Here is a 15,676-nt window from a genome sequence, read left to right as displayed (position 1 = left end):
TCCGCCGTCCGGGATGGTGCACGTTGTCCGGCGGGAAGGTGGGGAGAGGGGGAGGAGAGGCCTCGCCGACGGGGGTGCCATCCTTGGGGGGCTCTCTCGATGCTCCCTCCTCTTCCTCCTCAGCCTCCCCGAAAAGGCAGCCGCGTTCCCACAGCCCTCCCCAGCGCCAGCCCCGCGTAGCCCCCCAGGATGGGGAAGGAGAAGACGCACATCAACATCGTCGTCATCGGGCACGTGGACTCTGGGAAATCCACCACCACCGGGCACCTCATCTACAAATGTGGGGGCATCGACAAGAGGACCATTGAAAAATTCGAGAAGGAGGCCGCCGAGGTGAGGAGCCCGTCCCTTGGGGTGCCCCCCACCCCACCCCACCCGTGGGGAGGCTCCGCTCTGGTGCCCCCCAGGGCAACGTTCCCCCTTTGCCTGGCACTGCCCTTCTGTCTTCTCTCCCTCGCTTTGTGCCCATCTATTTTTTCCCCTCTGCACCCCTGGGTCTTCCCAGCTTCTCTGGCCTTGGGAAAATAGGCCATGGGGGTGCTCAGCCCCCTCCCCTCCCAATTTGGGGGATGTTAATGAGAGCAGGGGCACAGCGAGGTCTCGCCAGTTGGGTTGGGTTGGGGAAAGTGGGAGTGGTCGCCAGGATTCTGGAAGAGCCACAAACCACCGTGCTTGGGGGCACGAAATTCCTTCTAAATAGGATGCCTGAGGAGGGAAAATTGCTCATCCCTCACTGCCTAGTGCAGGACTCTCTGAATTTTGGCAGCTCCTGCTGGGGACAAGGTGCCGCAGCAGCTGGACCCCTCCTTTGATCCAATTTGTTGAAAAGCCCATTCCCATTTTTCTCAGGGGGGTGGTCTGATGTCTGGCTTGACTGGTAGCCTTCAATAGAGACAAAGCTGGCACCAAGCACCAGCACTGAGGTTAAATTCTTTTGTTTAACTCATGGAACCGTGGCATTTGTAGCAATTTAACAGAGGATGCATTTAGCAGTGAAGCACCCACCCAGCCCCTCTAACGAGGCAAAACACTGCAGCTAAAAAAGAAGAAAGAGTCTTGGGGAATAAAACGGAATTGGAAGGGCTCAGAAATTAATGATGGTAAATTCTAGAGAGGTGGGGGAGCCGGGAGGAGCCTGGCTGTTATTGATAGGGCAAATCTGGTCTCTCAGAAGATGGCTCGTTGCCATCATTCCAGGAAGCTTTGATGCAGATATCCCTCTATTCTTCTTTTTATTTCCTTTTCTTTTTTTTCCTTTTTCTGGACAAGATCCCACATATCAATTAAAAAAATAACAAGGTGCCAGTCTTGATGAGCTATTTTGCTGCCTAGCTCAAAATTTGCTGATAGCCTCTGAGCTAAACCACCTATTTTCCTGCCTTGTTTTTCCCCCTCCCTGCTTTAAAACGATGCCTGACCCCCCTTCCTCAATTTCCCCCCTTACCTGCCGACGTGGTTGGGTTCTCATCGATGTGATTGCAGCTGTTTTAATTGAACAGACACTTTCCCTGGCTTGCCAGAAGACCGAGGACTAGGAGCTGCTATTAATAGCCTATTGACTGAGCTTGCAGACTCCATTTTCTGATGCAGGGCTGGAGAAGGGTTTGCTTCCATTAGGTGGCATTCGTAGGAAATGGAGGCCTGCCTGCACCCAAAAATACCCAACAAAAAACCCTATTTCTCTTATTTTTATAAAAGAAAAGAGCGAGGATTATTTCTTCCTTTTGACTGAAGGGGAGAGGTAACAGGATCTCCCAAAGAAGAGTTGTTCTGTTTAAAAAATAATCAGTATTTGTGGTCTCAGACAGAATATTGTCTCTCCACGGGGAGAAATGAAGGGAAATCAGGCTCTTTCTGGCACTGAACAGGGAAGGTATTGTGCAAAGCTGGATAATACCCCAGGATTTATCAACAACAGCTCTGGGTAACTGAATATAGCCCGTGAAAGGAGGGGAGCTGCTAAATAAAGGATCCCATTTGTCTTCAGGTGACGTATGATGCTGAGCTCTGGGGGGGTTTCACACGAGATGACTGGCTGGGATGTGGAATAAGGGGCTGATTCCCACCCAGCTCCTGCTCCGTGCCTCAGTTTCCCCATGTAGAAGTGAAGGAATAGGCTGTTGAGGGGTGAAAGGCTGAGGGGGATGGTGTGTGATGCTTGAGCTCCTGCCTGGGAAGGACTCGTTAGTTGTGCATTGCACAAAACTCACCATTGCACAAAACTCACCATTCCTCAGCTGTCCCCACCATTTCCAGCAGTAGATGAGCAGCTCTCAGCCCCCCTCCCTTTTCCTTTCCCTTTGTGTGTGCTGGAAAGGGTTAACCCCAGAGCTCTTGCTCACCCAGCCCGGTACCAGGAGGGTGCTTAGGAGCAGAGCTTTGATTCTGGATTTTTCCACCCCCTGCCTGTCCTTCCTGCAGGCAGGAGAGCTCCGAGCTGCCCAACAGGGGTGGGCATCACCCCCTCAACCACACACCCCCTCCCGGGAGGGGGAGGCTTGCTCCTGGCTTTAGGATTTTGCCCGTAATCCTCCAGAGAGAGCTGCAAAGTCATCGCAGAGCTCAGCCCTTACGTAAACCCCTGGGCAGGGCTAATTCCTTGGGCTGGCCCCAGGCACGGGGCTGGAGTCTGGGAGCCAGGGGCAGAGCAGCTCCCGGCCACGGTGGAGGCAGGACAGGGTCAGATGTGATGCTGCTGTAGCCTTCTTGGTGGGGATCACCAGTGAAGCGTTCAGTGCCTGCTGTCAGGAAGCTCTTCCCTCCAGGCTGGTGATTTATAGTCAGCCAGAATGATTTTTTAGGCATTGATACTCTAGAAGAAACCACAGCTGCAGAGAACACCTGGATGGATGGATGGATGGATGGATGGGTGGATGGATGGGTGGATGGATGGAATCAGAGTATCACAGCTCTGTCCTTGCACAGCAGTAGGAGCCCATTAAATCATCTGCAAATGAACCAAACTCCATTTTCTATTTTAAAAAAAAAATCCCCTTGAATCTGAAGCCAAGAGCTGATGATTAATGCCCATTAACCCTTTGCTTTGGCCAAGCTCCCCAGGCTGCCCTGACTGCGTGGTCAGCAGGGGGTGGTCCTCTCCTGCCCCACCTCCACATTGGCAGCATCCCAGCTCAGATTGGGAGCCCCACCTCCGTGCTGGGGGGGAAGTCTGGCTCTCCGTGCTGCCACGACATCACAGGACACTGACCCAAAGGAGAAAGAGGTCCAGAAGTGTCACTGTGTCTTTACGAGGAACATGCTTGATCACAGGAGGGAGACATTTGCTGGAGCTCATCTCAGCCAGCTTCTTTTTATGCGTTACAACGTTGGCTGAGATTTTGGCCATTTGGCAACAACAGTTGGTCTGGCTGCAGCTCGCAGGAGCTTTCCATGTGAATTTGCATAATCTGTGGCAAAAATCACTCACATTTCTATTCTGCTCACAGCAGCCACTTCACATTTTGTTTTCTTTTAACCCATTCCGTGGAATTTCATGAAGGAGACTCGTGGGTCACTATTTCCAGCTCCTGCCCATGCAGCCCTGCTCACAAATCCACTTCACAGCTCTTCTTCCAGCCTCTCCTCCATGCTGTTGAGGAACACCTTGAGAAGGATAGCTCCTCTCACTTGTATTTAGTAGTACATAGATCATGGCTGCCATTGAATTTAGGGAATTTTGCCTTCAATGTTTGCAACGTGACACTCTGTGTGAGCTTGGGATGTGCCCTAGGAGGGTGGGTTGCTGGCAGCAGCACGATGGGCTTGGGTTTCTCACCAACTCTTGACTTTGTGTTGGCCAGATGGGGAAAGGGTCCTTCAAATATGCCTGGGTGCTGGACAAGCTGAAGGCCGAGCGTGAGCGTGGCATCACCATTGACATCTCGCTGTGGAAGTTTGAGACTACCAAGTACTATATCACCATCATTGATGCCCCTGGCCACAGGGACTTCATCAAGAACATGATCACCGGGACCTCCCAGGTGAGAAATGGTGGCCAGGAGGTGGGGGGCTGCTGGAGGTGGGAGGCTGCCCACCTTGCTGACAAGCCCAGGGTCACGTAGGTGCTGTTGGGATCCTTTTGGAGGGGTGTAGTTGAGACAGGAGTGTTGACCAGGGTCTGCACAAGAGGCTGGAGAGCACCAAGGGACCCAGTGTGCCATGGTGGCTGGAAGAAAGGCCCTCCTTGGGTACAAAGAGGTGGTTTCTCCATCCTGTTTCTCCTGTTTGGAAAAGGTGGGGTTGAACATGTCCTCTCTGGGAGGTAGAAGGCTGTGAGCCTACAGGTCTTGTGTGAGGGTGTCTCCCACATTATTTTAACCTTAACCAACTGAGGTATACAAGAAACTTCCAGCAACCCCTTAGGCTTTATTGCCTAAAGGACACTCCATGGTTCTTTTTGCCTTCCTATATCTCCAAACAGCTGTCTTTGCCCCAGAAACCACATCACATTGCCAGCTCCATGGTCTGCCCTTCCAGGGTAGGGTGTTTTCCCCTCACTGCCCTACAGGACATCCCTGAACCTGCTGGATGAGCCTCACTACATGCCCAGTGACATTCCCATTGCCATGCCAGTTGGGCTGGGCGTGGCCTTCTGTCGAACCCAGGCAGCTTCTTCTGTGGGCTCAGGGCACAGAAGTAACCTGGAGAACACAGTTTCCATGGCTGGAGTCTCACCTGTCTCACTGGGGAGATTATTTGCAAGACTACAGTAGGGTTTTAGGTAAGGTCTCTGCCTCCCTGGATGGTCAGGATGATGTCCTGGTTAGAGCCATGCAACCTGGAGGACCCCACCCTGTTTTCCAACCCACGTTGCAAAACCATTCACAGTTGGGCAGGGCTGAAATGACACAGTTGGGTCAGTTTTGAGGTGGAGCTGGAGGGTTATGGGTAAGAGCCGGCAGGGGAGATGCCCAGGCCACGAATAGCACTCACCTGGGACTTACCCAGGTCTCTCTGGGGTGTCACCAGGAGCAGAAGCAATTCATTAGCTCCCTCCTGCCAGGCTGACTGCGCCGTGCTGATCGTTGCGGCCGGCGTGGGTGAATTTGAAGCTGGCATCTCCAAGAACGGGCAGACTCGTGAGCACGCCCTCTTGGCTTACACCCTGGGAGTGAAGCAGCTCATCGTGGGCATCAACAAGATGGATTCCACGGAGCCCCCCTACAGCGAGAAGCGCTACGATGAGATCGTCAAGGAGGTCAGCGCCTACATCAAGAAGATTGGCTACAACCCAGCCACAGTTCCCTTCGTGCCCATCTCGGGTTGGCATGGAGACAACATGCTGGAGCCCTCTCCCAATGTAAGTGTGTGTTTTTGTGCTTTGCCCTCCCCGCTCTGACTCTCCTAATCCAGGCTGAAGGTGACCTCTGGCAACCAGGAGCACGTTTCCTGCACCCGTTGAGTGTGGTCGCCCGTGCTGGGACATAGATGTTTGTCACGTAGCTCCCGAGCTGGGATGAATGGAGGCACTGTTCAGGGGCACGCTGGCTGCTGTACCGTGGCCAGACACCCCGGCAGCTCAACATGAGTATCTCCAGGAGGTGATCTGTATGGCTTTGCTTCTGGGGGGTGTGGTTTGAAGGTTTTGTGCTGTCGGACCCGTGGTGAGGTTAGAGGCATCCACAGCGGGTGCCACTCTCAGCAGGAGCATCCTGTGTGGGTTTTAGGGCTTTGTTTTCTGAGGGAGATAACTTGATCTGGTCACAGGCTTGGAAGGGATCCCACGGCACAGCCAGGCTCCCTTGTGTTGGGTTGGGTATCAGGTGCCCGTTCCCACCAGTGCTGTGTGCCACCGTGGTGGCCACACCTCAGGTTCCCGTGCTGGGATCTCACCTCTTAAGGTGACTTTTTCTGGAGCAGGTGCCAGGTTTCCTGTGCCAAACCCGTGGTTTCCTAGAGCATCCATTTGGGGCTGGTCCTGGTCTGGTTGGTTTTTACAATGCCCTCCCTCTGTCCATCCATTGGGATGGTGGGGACACAAAGGCAGGGTGCTTGGGGAGGGCCCTTGTCGTTCTGCCATGTGACAGCAGGAGAGAAAGAAGAGCTTCAGGAAGGATGAGGGCTTCTTGGCAGCCAGGCTGCTGGCAGCAATTGTTACTGGCACTGGTTTTTTGGAGGAAGAGCTGCCCCAGCTTTAGCCTTCTCAAGAGTCATAGAATCATAGAATCGTTTTGGTTGGAAAAGACCTTTAAGGTCAAGTCCAGCTTTTAACCCAGCACTGCCAGGTCCCCACTAACCCATGTCTCTCAGCACCACATCTCCACACCTCTTAAATACTTCTAGGGATGGTGGCTCCACCACCTTCCTGTTTCAATGCTTGACAGCCCTTTCAGTGAAGAAGTTTTTCCTAATATCCAGCCTCATCCTCCTTTTCCTAACATCCTCCCCTGGCACAACCTGGGGCCATTTCCTCTTGTCCTGTCACTTGTTCCCTGGGAGAAGAGCCCGACCCCCACCTTGGTCCAACCTCCTGTCAGGGAGCTGTTGAGACCAAGGAGGTGTCCCCTGAGCCTCCCTTTCTTCAGGCTAAAGAACCCCAGTTCCCTCAGCCATGCCTCTTAAGACTTGTTCTCTAGGCCCTTCATCAGCTTTGTTGCCTTTCTTTGGACATGTTCCAGAACCTCCATGTCTTTCTTGTATTGAGGTGCCCCAAACTGGACCTAGTTTGAGGTGTGGCCTCACCAGTGCTGAGCACAGGGCCATAATCACTTCCCTAGTCCTCCTGGCCACAGTATTAATGATGGCCTGTAAAGTTCTGGCCAGAGGAATGTCCCCATTCTGCTGCTGGCTTCTAGGTGACCTTGAGGAAGTTACTCAGACCAGAAACCCCCAGTAATCTCTTGTGAAACCAATGGGAAACTTGATGCTTAAGAGAGCTTTAGGACTTCACCTGTGGATTACAGATCAGGGCTTTATGACGAGGGAGGGGATGTATGGGTGTAGCAGCAACTGGGGGAGGTCAGGGATCATGATCCTGGGCTGGAGAAGTCTTGCAGTGCAAGCTCACACCATCATCCAGTGCAGCTCCCAGCCTTGCATGGGAAAGGCAGCTCAGCGTGGGGCTGGCTGGGAATGAAGGAAGGAAATTTTGGGGTGCTTGGGAGATTCCTGTGCCCTGTGGAGCAGAGCTGGGCTAAAGGTCACCCGTGGCCATGTCAAACCCAACCACATAGTTCCTGGGTGCCTCAAATCGGGCTCCAAATGTCAGCAGCTGCTGGGCCGGGAAGCTGATCCTGGGCAATTCTCCTATTAATAGGCTGGAGAGGAGAGGAACGGAGCAGGATGGGGCTCGCTGGCTCCTCTTCCTCTGGACAGCTCTCAGAGCATGTTTTCAGCATGATGACCTGCCCGAGAGAAGGCAGGGGCCAAAATAACTCACCTCTCTGCTGCGAGGAGGCAGCTGCCTCAGGGTGGGTTCCCAGGAGATGCCTGAGCTGGGAAGAAAGCTTGGCCAGAGGTCTGGGTCACCACGAGCTTTGCTGGAGAGGGTGCAGGGTCCTCCCCATTCTGTGGTCCCCCAGGAGGTCCCCATCCTGCCTTTGCCAGGACACGGGCTTGGGACAGACTCCTCCCCATATTACACCAGCTCGAGCAGGAAGCTGGTGTAGATACCTCACCTCTTGTTCCTCACCCAAAAAAAAGCTCATCTATTTTTTGTTTCACTTGCAATTCCTGGCGGTGCTTCATCAAAGCACAAGGCAGTCAAGTGACTTGTCTGTCTGTCAGGGGACTTATCAGAAAGTGAGGATTAGAGGCATGACGTCCCTGCAGCTCCTGTCACCTCCGGGCGAGGGGAGGTGTGCTGGTACATCAGGCTGGAGCCAGCTCTGCGTGGGAGACTCCAGCCCACGTCCTTCTTGCACAGCAGCCCAAGCCCAAACTGCAAACAACAAAAAAAGATGACATCTGGGCTGCACGCCCAACCAAGTTGACATTTGAGAGCTTTCCTGGCAAATGGGGGTTCATGGGAAGCTGGTTTTCTCTTGCTGGAGCTGACAGAACTGGGCCATTCCATGGGGTTGGGGAGACTTTCACCCCCTGGATGCCACAACCCAAAAGCTCCTGATCTGCATGAGGGAGCTTGGTGGCCTTGGGGGGTTGGGGTGGGTGTGTGGGGTGCCCACAGGCTGGGTAAAGTCAGAGAAAAGGGGTTTGCTCTGCAAGATGCACTTGGGGTGCAAGGTTTTGGAGCTCAACTGTTCTTTGTGGGGACTTGAGCCTGTCCCTGGCTCAAGGGGTTGGGTCAGGTCCTGATTTTCCCATAGGAGTGGTGGAGTAGGAGTTGCTCTTTGGGAAGCAGATTTGGGGAACACACAAGACAGGTTTAATTTAGTTGTCCTTAGGAGGCAGCACACAAACCAGGTTTTGCTTCTCACCCTGGCACCATGCTGAGGTTTCCTAGAGTGGGTTTGCTCCCAGAAGACATCAAAATGCATCTTTCTCTGATTCTTGGGCTGTCAGGAGTCCCCTGGATGGAGCATTGAAGAGGAAAGGGTGGCTCTGACAGCCAGGCATCACGGGCAGAGCTTGCCACTTCTCCACCTCCCCAAGCCACAAACCAGGTTTTGCTTCTCACCCTGGCACCATGCTGAGGTTTCCTAGAGTGGGTTTGCTCCCAGAAGACATCAAAATGCATCTTTCTCTGATTCTTGGGCTGTCAGGAGTCCCCTGGATGGAGCATTGAAGAGGAAAGGGTGGCTCTGACAGCCAGGCATCACGGGCAGAGCTTGCCACTTCTCCACCTCCCCAAGCCAGGCAGTGGCAGAGGGACGGGGGGGGGAGCCATAGGGACACGGTGGCCACCACCCCTGCAAGCAGAACCCTTGGGCTGGTGGCCAACAGGGCAGCTGCTCCCTTGGGTGCCCACCCAGCATTTTGGGCTGTGCAGCAGCAGGTTGGAGGGAAGGGCTGAGTCATCCTGCACATCCCACGCAGGAGCTGAGCGCTGAGCTCTGAGCTCAGAGCTGGCTCCGTGGCCATAGCTGCAGTGCCCCAGGAGGGATCCCCCTGCACAAGCACCCCCAGGCTCCCTGGGGATGACCCTCCGGGGAGGGTGACCTGGGTGCATTCCACAAGGCTGGGTTCCTCAGATGGACCTGGTCCCAAAAGCGGTGCAGGTTGTGGGGTAGGAAAGCAGCCTCAGCTTTGCCATGTCCTCTAGGGAGGGTGGTGGAACCTGGGGCACTTTGGGGGGGTTCTGTTTCACCCCCAGCCCCATAGTCCCTGCACTGGGCCACCGGTGTTGGTGCCTAAGGGAAAAGCCACATGCACAATGTATGAACTGGGGCCCAGGCACACGGGCAGCATTTCACAGGGTGGGAAAATGGAGTGTGAACCAATCTGTGCAGAGGAAGGGGGGTGGACCTGGCAGATTCTGCTCTTCCTTTGTTCTGTCAGGGTTGCTTCAGACCCAGGACTGAATTTTTCTTGCCAGCAAGCCCCGGACATTGCTACAGCTTCCAGATGGGCAGCATCACCCCAAGAAAGCACTCTCATTGCCTGCATCACCATGGCATCCACTGAGCACGTGTCCTTTCCTCTCTGCCTCTTTTCTGGCCAGTTTGAGCTTCAAGGGCCCAATTTTGGGCAGGAGCAGAAGAGCATCTGTGAAAAACAATCCTGCCCCTCAGCAGCCCCAGTACAAGCGCCAGGTTTCCAACCTCCTCCCAAGCCAGGGTTTAAAATCCAGGCCCTGGAGGGGTGATAGCAGGAGGAGAAGTGTCTATTTGGGGCCCATCTTGAAGAAACTCCCAGATCCCAGGGCTGAAGGTTGGGTGCTCTGTAGCTAGGACTTGGCTGGAGACCCTGTGGTCCCTGTGGTGGAAGTGTCGTTGGTGGAGGTGGAGCTGGAACAATGCCTGTGGGTTGGTGTTGGAAATGGGGGCTGTGAGTTTGCTGGTTTTAACCAACTCCACCCTTTTTCACCTGTTCATGGATGTCTAGCTCCTTTCTAGAAGAGAGCAGGGAGAGATTGACCATAGGGGTGCAGATAAGCCTGGAGGGATGGTGGAGTGGAAAGAGCTCCCCAGCCCACAGATAAAGCCAGGACAGGGCTGGACGGCCCCCACGAAGGTTGTGCTGGTGGGACACCTCTCTGGGATCACCTCTGGATGCTGAGGACGGGCACATTTATGTTGTTGCTGCTCTCTTTCCAGATGCCTTGGTTCAAAGGCTGGAAGGTGGAGCGCAAGGAAGGCAATGCCAGCGGGGTGTCCCTCTTGGAGGCCCTGGACACCATCCTGCCCCCCACCCGCCCCACAGACAAACCCCTGCGCCTGCCCCTCCAGGATGTCTACAAGATTGGAGGTAAGCAAAACCTGCCCACTGTCCTCCTTCCCTCGGCTCTAGCTGGAGTCTCCATTCCATGGGAATTTGGGAATATTGGGAAGCTGGAGGGACTGGACTCTTCCAAGCTGAGATAATGTTGGGGAGGAGGGTGGTGGCTCCAGGGCAAAGACCCCCTTTGAGACCGGGCTGTCTGGGGTGGAGGTAGACATGCCCAGAGGTGCTCAGGAACAGGAGAGGAGCAGCAGGTTCCTGAGCTCTCCCCAGGCAACACACGATGCCAAAGGAGCTGCAGATTGGGTTGCCCCAGAGGTGCAGAAAACGTGCTGGGACCCCGATGAAGGACAGGACCAGCAGGGAGGGACACCGGTGAGGCTGGTGCAGGGCGGAGCAGCCACGGCCTGCCCGTGCTTCCCAAATGCTGGTGTCCATCACCAACACCTCCATCTGCTGAGCTGGGCCGTGGTGCCAGCCATGTAGGGAGCGTCTCCCTTTCCCTCCGGAGCGGTGACGGGGACGTTTTTCTGAGCTATAAATACCCCCTGAGCTCTCTGACCTGCTGGCAGCCATGGGCAGCCCTGCTGACTCACCCGGCTGCTGGGGCAGGTGGGCACAGCCCTTCCCAGCCCTTTTCCACACTTTTCCAAGGACGTGTGCACAGCAGAAACCCAACAGGGGTTGAACGTGGGGTTTAGTAGGTTTTTAATGCAGTCTTTAGTTTGCAAGAGAGAAGAAAGGTGGTGAGCAGATCCGTGTCCTCGCTCAGCTGGGGCACAGAGAGAGGTTTTTACCATGAGGCAGGTCCTTAGAGAGAAGAGAAACCATGGGAAGGAGGGAGGTGGAGGCATCAGGGTGGATGTGGAGGACCAGATGGGTCCAGCCAACCTCCCCAACCTCTTTCCAAGGTTGTTTCTCTTAATTATTCTTTACCTGACTCCAAAGGTGAGTCTTCCCAAAGTCTCCTGATGATGGCAGAGGGTGTAAAAGGTCCCCTTCATTGAGTGAGCCACCCTCCTTCCCTGCCACAGCCTCATCCTGTGCCCATGGTGTGGTGGTCAAGGATGGGGAGCGTGTTGCTGCACGTGCCTTGTCCTCCACCCAGGAGGTACCACCACTGCTGCAAAGGAAGAGCTTTCAGGGCATGTAGATTGCTCAGGGCCTTCTGATTATGGTGCCACCCATTTTTTACCAAACATTGGGTAGAAAGAATGGACTCCTGGTATTTTTGAGCACCCTAATGTTGATCATGCAGCTAAAAACTGAGGGTCTGGGGGCAAGAAACAAACATGGTCTTTGGTGGAAACCAGTGGCCACGTTTTGCTTGTGCTGCAGCCAGGCTCTGGCCCAGGGACGTGCCGAGCAAGTTCCACTTTGCTCTGCCCTGCCCTTGTCTCCACAGGGATCGGCACAGTGCCCGTGGGCCGAGTGGAGACGGGCATCCTGCGGCCCGGCATGGTGGTCACCTTCGCTCCGGTGAACATCACCACCGAGGTGAAGTCCGTGGAGATGCACCACGAGGCCCTGAGCGAGGCGCTGCCGGGGGACAACGTCGGCTTCAACGTGAAGAACGTCTCCGTGAAGGACATCCGCCGCGGGAACGTCTGCGGGGACAGCAAGTCCGACCCCCCGCAGGAGGCGGCGCAGTTCACCTCCCAGGTCAGCAGAGTGGGGGGGGTGTGTCTGGCCAACGACCAGGGCCAACAATAAATGATACCACCACCAGCAGGAAGATGAACCAATGTACAGACTGTATTGTAGACAAGAAGGACATTGCATGAATGATCGCTGGGGTACAAACAGATCAATCAGCTGGTACAGAATTGATGCTACCCCCAATGATCTCACAAAGGGCATAACGCGGCCCACAACAGGTGGTACAAACAGAGACCCGAGGGTGCCCACAGTTGGCATGGGAAACAGCCAGACCAGCAAGCTAAGCACATAAGAGAGACGTGACCACATAGTGACTCTCATCCGATCGGCCTGCGTTTGCAAAGGTCTGACGGGGGCCCAGCTCCAGTGAGAGTCAGGATAGCTTCCCTGAACCAGGACTCCTGACTCCCTGCAAGTGGTCCCAACTTTTATCCCCAAGAAGACACCCAACCTTTGTCAACTCAATGCAGGACCCCTGGGGCTCATTTCCCTTCTGGCTCTCCCTGCAGGGCCGGCTGCACCCTGGAGGGAAGCTCTAAGGCAAACTCACCCCCTCTTTATGAAGGGCTGTGGGGATCACCCATATGTCAACCTTAATTCAGGGGCTTGGGGTTCAGACCCCAGCATTTCATGGGGCCACCACCGCCGTGGTCTCACCACCCCCCGCTGGCTCCCAGCCTCACCCCGACACCGCTTTCTGTCCCCCCAGGTGATCATCCTGAACCACCCCGGGCAGATCAGCGCCGGCTACTCGCCCGTCATCGACTGCCACACCGCCCACATCGCCTGCAAGTTCGCCGAGCTGAAGGAGAAGATCGACCGGCGCTCGGGCAAGAAGCTGGAGGACAACCCCAAGTCTCTGAAATCGGGCGACGCGGCCATCGTGGAGATGATCCCCGGCAAGCCGATGTGTGTGGAGAGCTTCTCCCAGTACCCACCCCTTGGTAAGGCAACGGCTCTTTGGAGGTCTCCTGTGGAGGAGTGTGGAGGCTCCACGGGTGTAGAGCTCACGCTGGATGTGTTGAGCCTCTCTGAGTAACCCCTCCCCAGTTAGATGGGGTGGGGAGCTGAGGATGTTTTGTTGCTCCACCATGTGCTGGGAGTCCAACGGGTGTGTGACCTGTGAGGTGGGATGGGCTCTCTGCTGAGCTGGCTTTCCAAAGGTGGGGCTGGGTTTCCCCTCTGGGAGCAACAAGACCTTGCCTTCGAGGTGACCAAACCCTAGATGTCTAGAAACATTTTTCAGCTTCCCCATCTCCGCCCTAAAACACAGCTGGTGAGGAGAAGAGAGAGGGAAGTTTGCTCAGCAGAGGTGACCTTTTAATGCAGGGAAGCACCGTGTGTTCCTCAGACGATGTTGGTGTTTTCCTCGGATGATGTTGGTGTTTCCCTTGGATGATGTTGGTGTTTCCCTTGGATGATGCTGGTGTTTCCCTTGGATGATGTTGCACATCTGGAAGCTTTAGCGATGCCGAGGGCTTGCAGAGAACAGATGTGCTTTAAGTTTAGGAAAGAGTCTTTTAAAGACAGAGGAGCACCAGGGCTAGCTTGGCGGTCAGAGCGAGAGCTGTCCCTACCAGAACCCGCCCCAAGGCCAAGGGGTGGCGCGTGGCACCACGAGGGGTGGCCGTAGATGCCACCACCACCCACCCAGCACCACTCAGCCTTAGGGAAGGCCAAGTGACCCCATCTCACTGGTATCCACCCCCCTTCTCCACCCCTCCAGGCCGCTTCGCTGTCCGTGACATGCGGCAGACCGTGGCCGTGGGCGTCATCAAGAACGTGGAGAAGAAGAGCGGCGGGGCTGGGAAAGTCACCAAATCTGCCCAGAAGGCCCAAAAGGCTGGCAAATGAATCGTGGGCTCCCCGTGCATCGTGCAGAAACCATCCCTGGCACCAGGACGCTGCCACCGTCTCCCCCGGGCGCATGTGTGCACATCAGCTTGTAAGAGTTTATATGTCAACGACTGGATGCTCACCATTAAGGTCCAGTGGAAATTCTTTAAAAGGAAAAGCATGTTCCAGCGTTTGTGAGGCTTCATGTTAATTTTACCAATAAAACTGGTACAACATCTACAGTGGAAAAAAAAAAAAATCCCCCAAAAAATGACCCAAACAAACAAAAAAAAAAACCAAATCGAAACCAAACCGATCAACCCAAAAGGTGTGGAGCTCTCTGCGTGTGTCTTTTTGGTGGGGTTTTGTGTAGTCCCACGTAGAGCAGGGGGTGGGGTTGGGCACGGGCAGGGTTGGGATGGAAATCTGGAGGAAGAAGGAGAGCTTGGCGTCCTGGTCAGGGTGGCCCCCACCACCCAGCTCTTGCCCCTCGGGTGATGTGGGTGTCTGGGCTCATTCCCCCAGCCCAAAGCTGGGGCTGCTCTTGTAGCAGTCTGGGTTTTGATGTTCTCCTTCACCTGCTCAACCCTAATACCAATTATCAAGGACTTTATTAGCACTTTTTTCCATGTAGAATAAAAAATTAACCCCCTGAAGTTCTATCATTTAAAGGAGAAAGCAGCACAGCCCAGGCCTCCTGGAGGGGCTGGCAGCATCACTTTTGTTCTTTATGACACCCCATCGTTTGGGAGGAGGTGGCCAAGGCTGCCTTCTCTCCACCCCTCTCTGCCTCACACACGACAGACCCCCCAGCCCTCTCCAAACCGTGTGACAGGAACATTTCTCCCCAGCTGAAGCCACGTCTCGGAGCCCAGACGTGACTCAGGATTCCCAAGAAACCCCAAAACTCATGATCTTCACCCAGATTGGTGGCTTGGCTTGCACTGGTTGCCTGGCACAAGGTCTGCTCCTTTCCCCAACCCCACCCCATGGCAGCTGCCCCAACCCAAGGGCTGTGGTGGCCAAGTGGTTAGGACTGACCAAAACCCAGCAGCCAGAAGCTTTGAGGGGGAAAGGGTGGGAGCACCAGGCACTGGGAGGAGGTGGTATGGTGGGGAGGTGGAGGGAGGAGGTGTGAGGGTGCTGCTCCCACCCCATCCCAGCGCTCTGGGGACATCTCTGAGGGATGTCTCCTCCTCAGAGGTGGGGTATGGAGCGTGCTGGGGCACCCTGAGGTTGACTTGGTTTTTAGGGGAAGCCACAGTGCTGGGAGCAGATGCCACGGTGGGCTCTGTGAAGGGCAGCATCACACAAGGTCCTTCCCAGGAGAGCTCCAGAGGCCCAGGCATCGTTACTGTTTGTGTTACAGGAGCCCTTAATGATCCTAATTAACGTGTGGTGCTCTGCAGTGCCTCAAGGAACTGATGCCAAGCTGAATGACAGAGAGCTTTGCGTGAAGCCACCACCACCTGCTTTGCCAACGCTGTCCCTGTCCCATGGCCTGGTCTGACAGCAGACAGACACCCCAGCTCACTGAGTCACACCCCAAAACTGTGCACCCAGGCCACCGAGGCTCCTCACCCCTCTTCACACCCCCAGCAGCCACCAGCTTCATCCTCAGGCCCAGATTTGGTACCCAAGGTCTCTGCAGCATCTGGGCTTTACAAGGTGCCATGGCCTTGGTGTGCCACAGGTTGGAAAGGGACCTGGGGACCCCTCCAGGCCCAGCAGGGCTGCAGGAGAAGGATGTTTGCCCTCTGATAGCTTAATCTCATCTTTCAGCTCCTCCTGCATTTCTCAGCTCCCGAGGTGTGTTGCCCTTGAGCTGGCACAGTGGACTTGTGCCCCTTCCTGGGTGTTTCCAAGCAGGGCAGGAGAACATCATCACGTGCATGTTTTTCCT

At 55.1% G+C, this 15,676-nt stretch overlaps 1 protein-coding gene across 1 annotated transcript; it reads left to right on the top strand.

Annotated features, from left to right (window-relative positions):
- The first annotated feature begins 118 nt into the window (after positions 1–118).
- On the top strand, positions 119–14,015 carry EEF1A2 (eukaryotic translation elongation factor 1 alpha 2). The gene is made up of 7 exons (XM_008941903.1): positions 119–333; positions 3,801–3,980; positions 5,003–5,299; positions 10,155–10,305; positions 11,684–11,940; positions 12,647–12,881; positions 13,664–14,015. Exons 1-7 carry the CDS (start codon positions 190–192, stop codon positions 13,789–13,791), a joined length of 1,392 nt encoding a protein of 463 aa, XP_008940151.1. The 5' UTR covers positions 119–189; the 3' UTR covers positions 13,792–14,015.
- The last annotated feature ends 1,661 nt before the right edge of the window (positions 14,016–15,676 follow it).

Source organism: Merops nubicus, unplaced genomic scaffold, assembly GCF_000691845.1.
Source record: "Merops nubicus isolate BGI_N331 unplaced genomic scaffold, ASM69184v1 scaffold29296, whole genome shotgun sequence".
Taxonomy (NCBI): Eukaryota; Metazoa; Chordata; class Aves; order Coraciiformes; family Meropidae; genus Merops; species Merops nubicus.
This window is presented reverse-complemented; position numbering and strand designations above follow the sequence as displayed.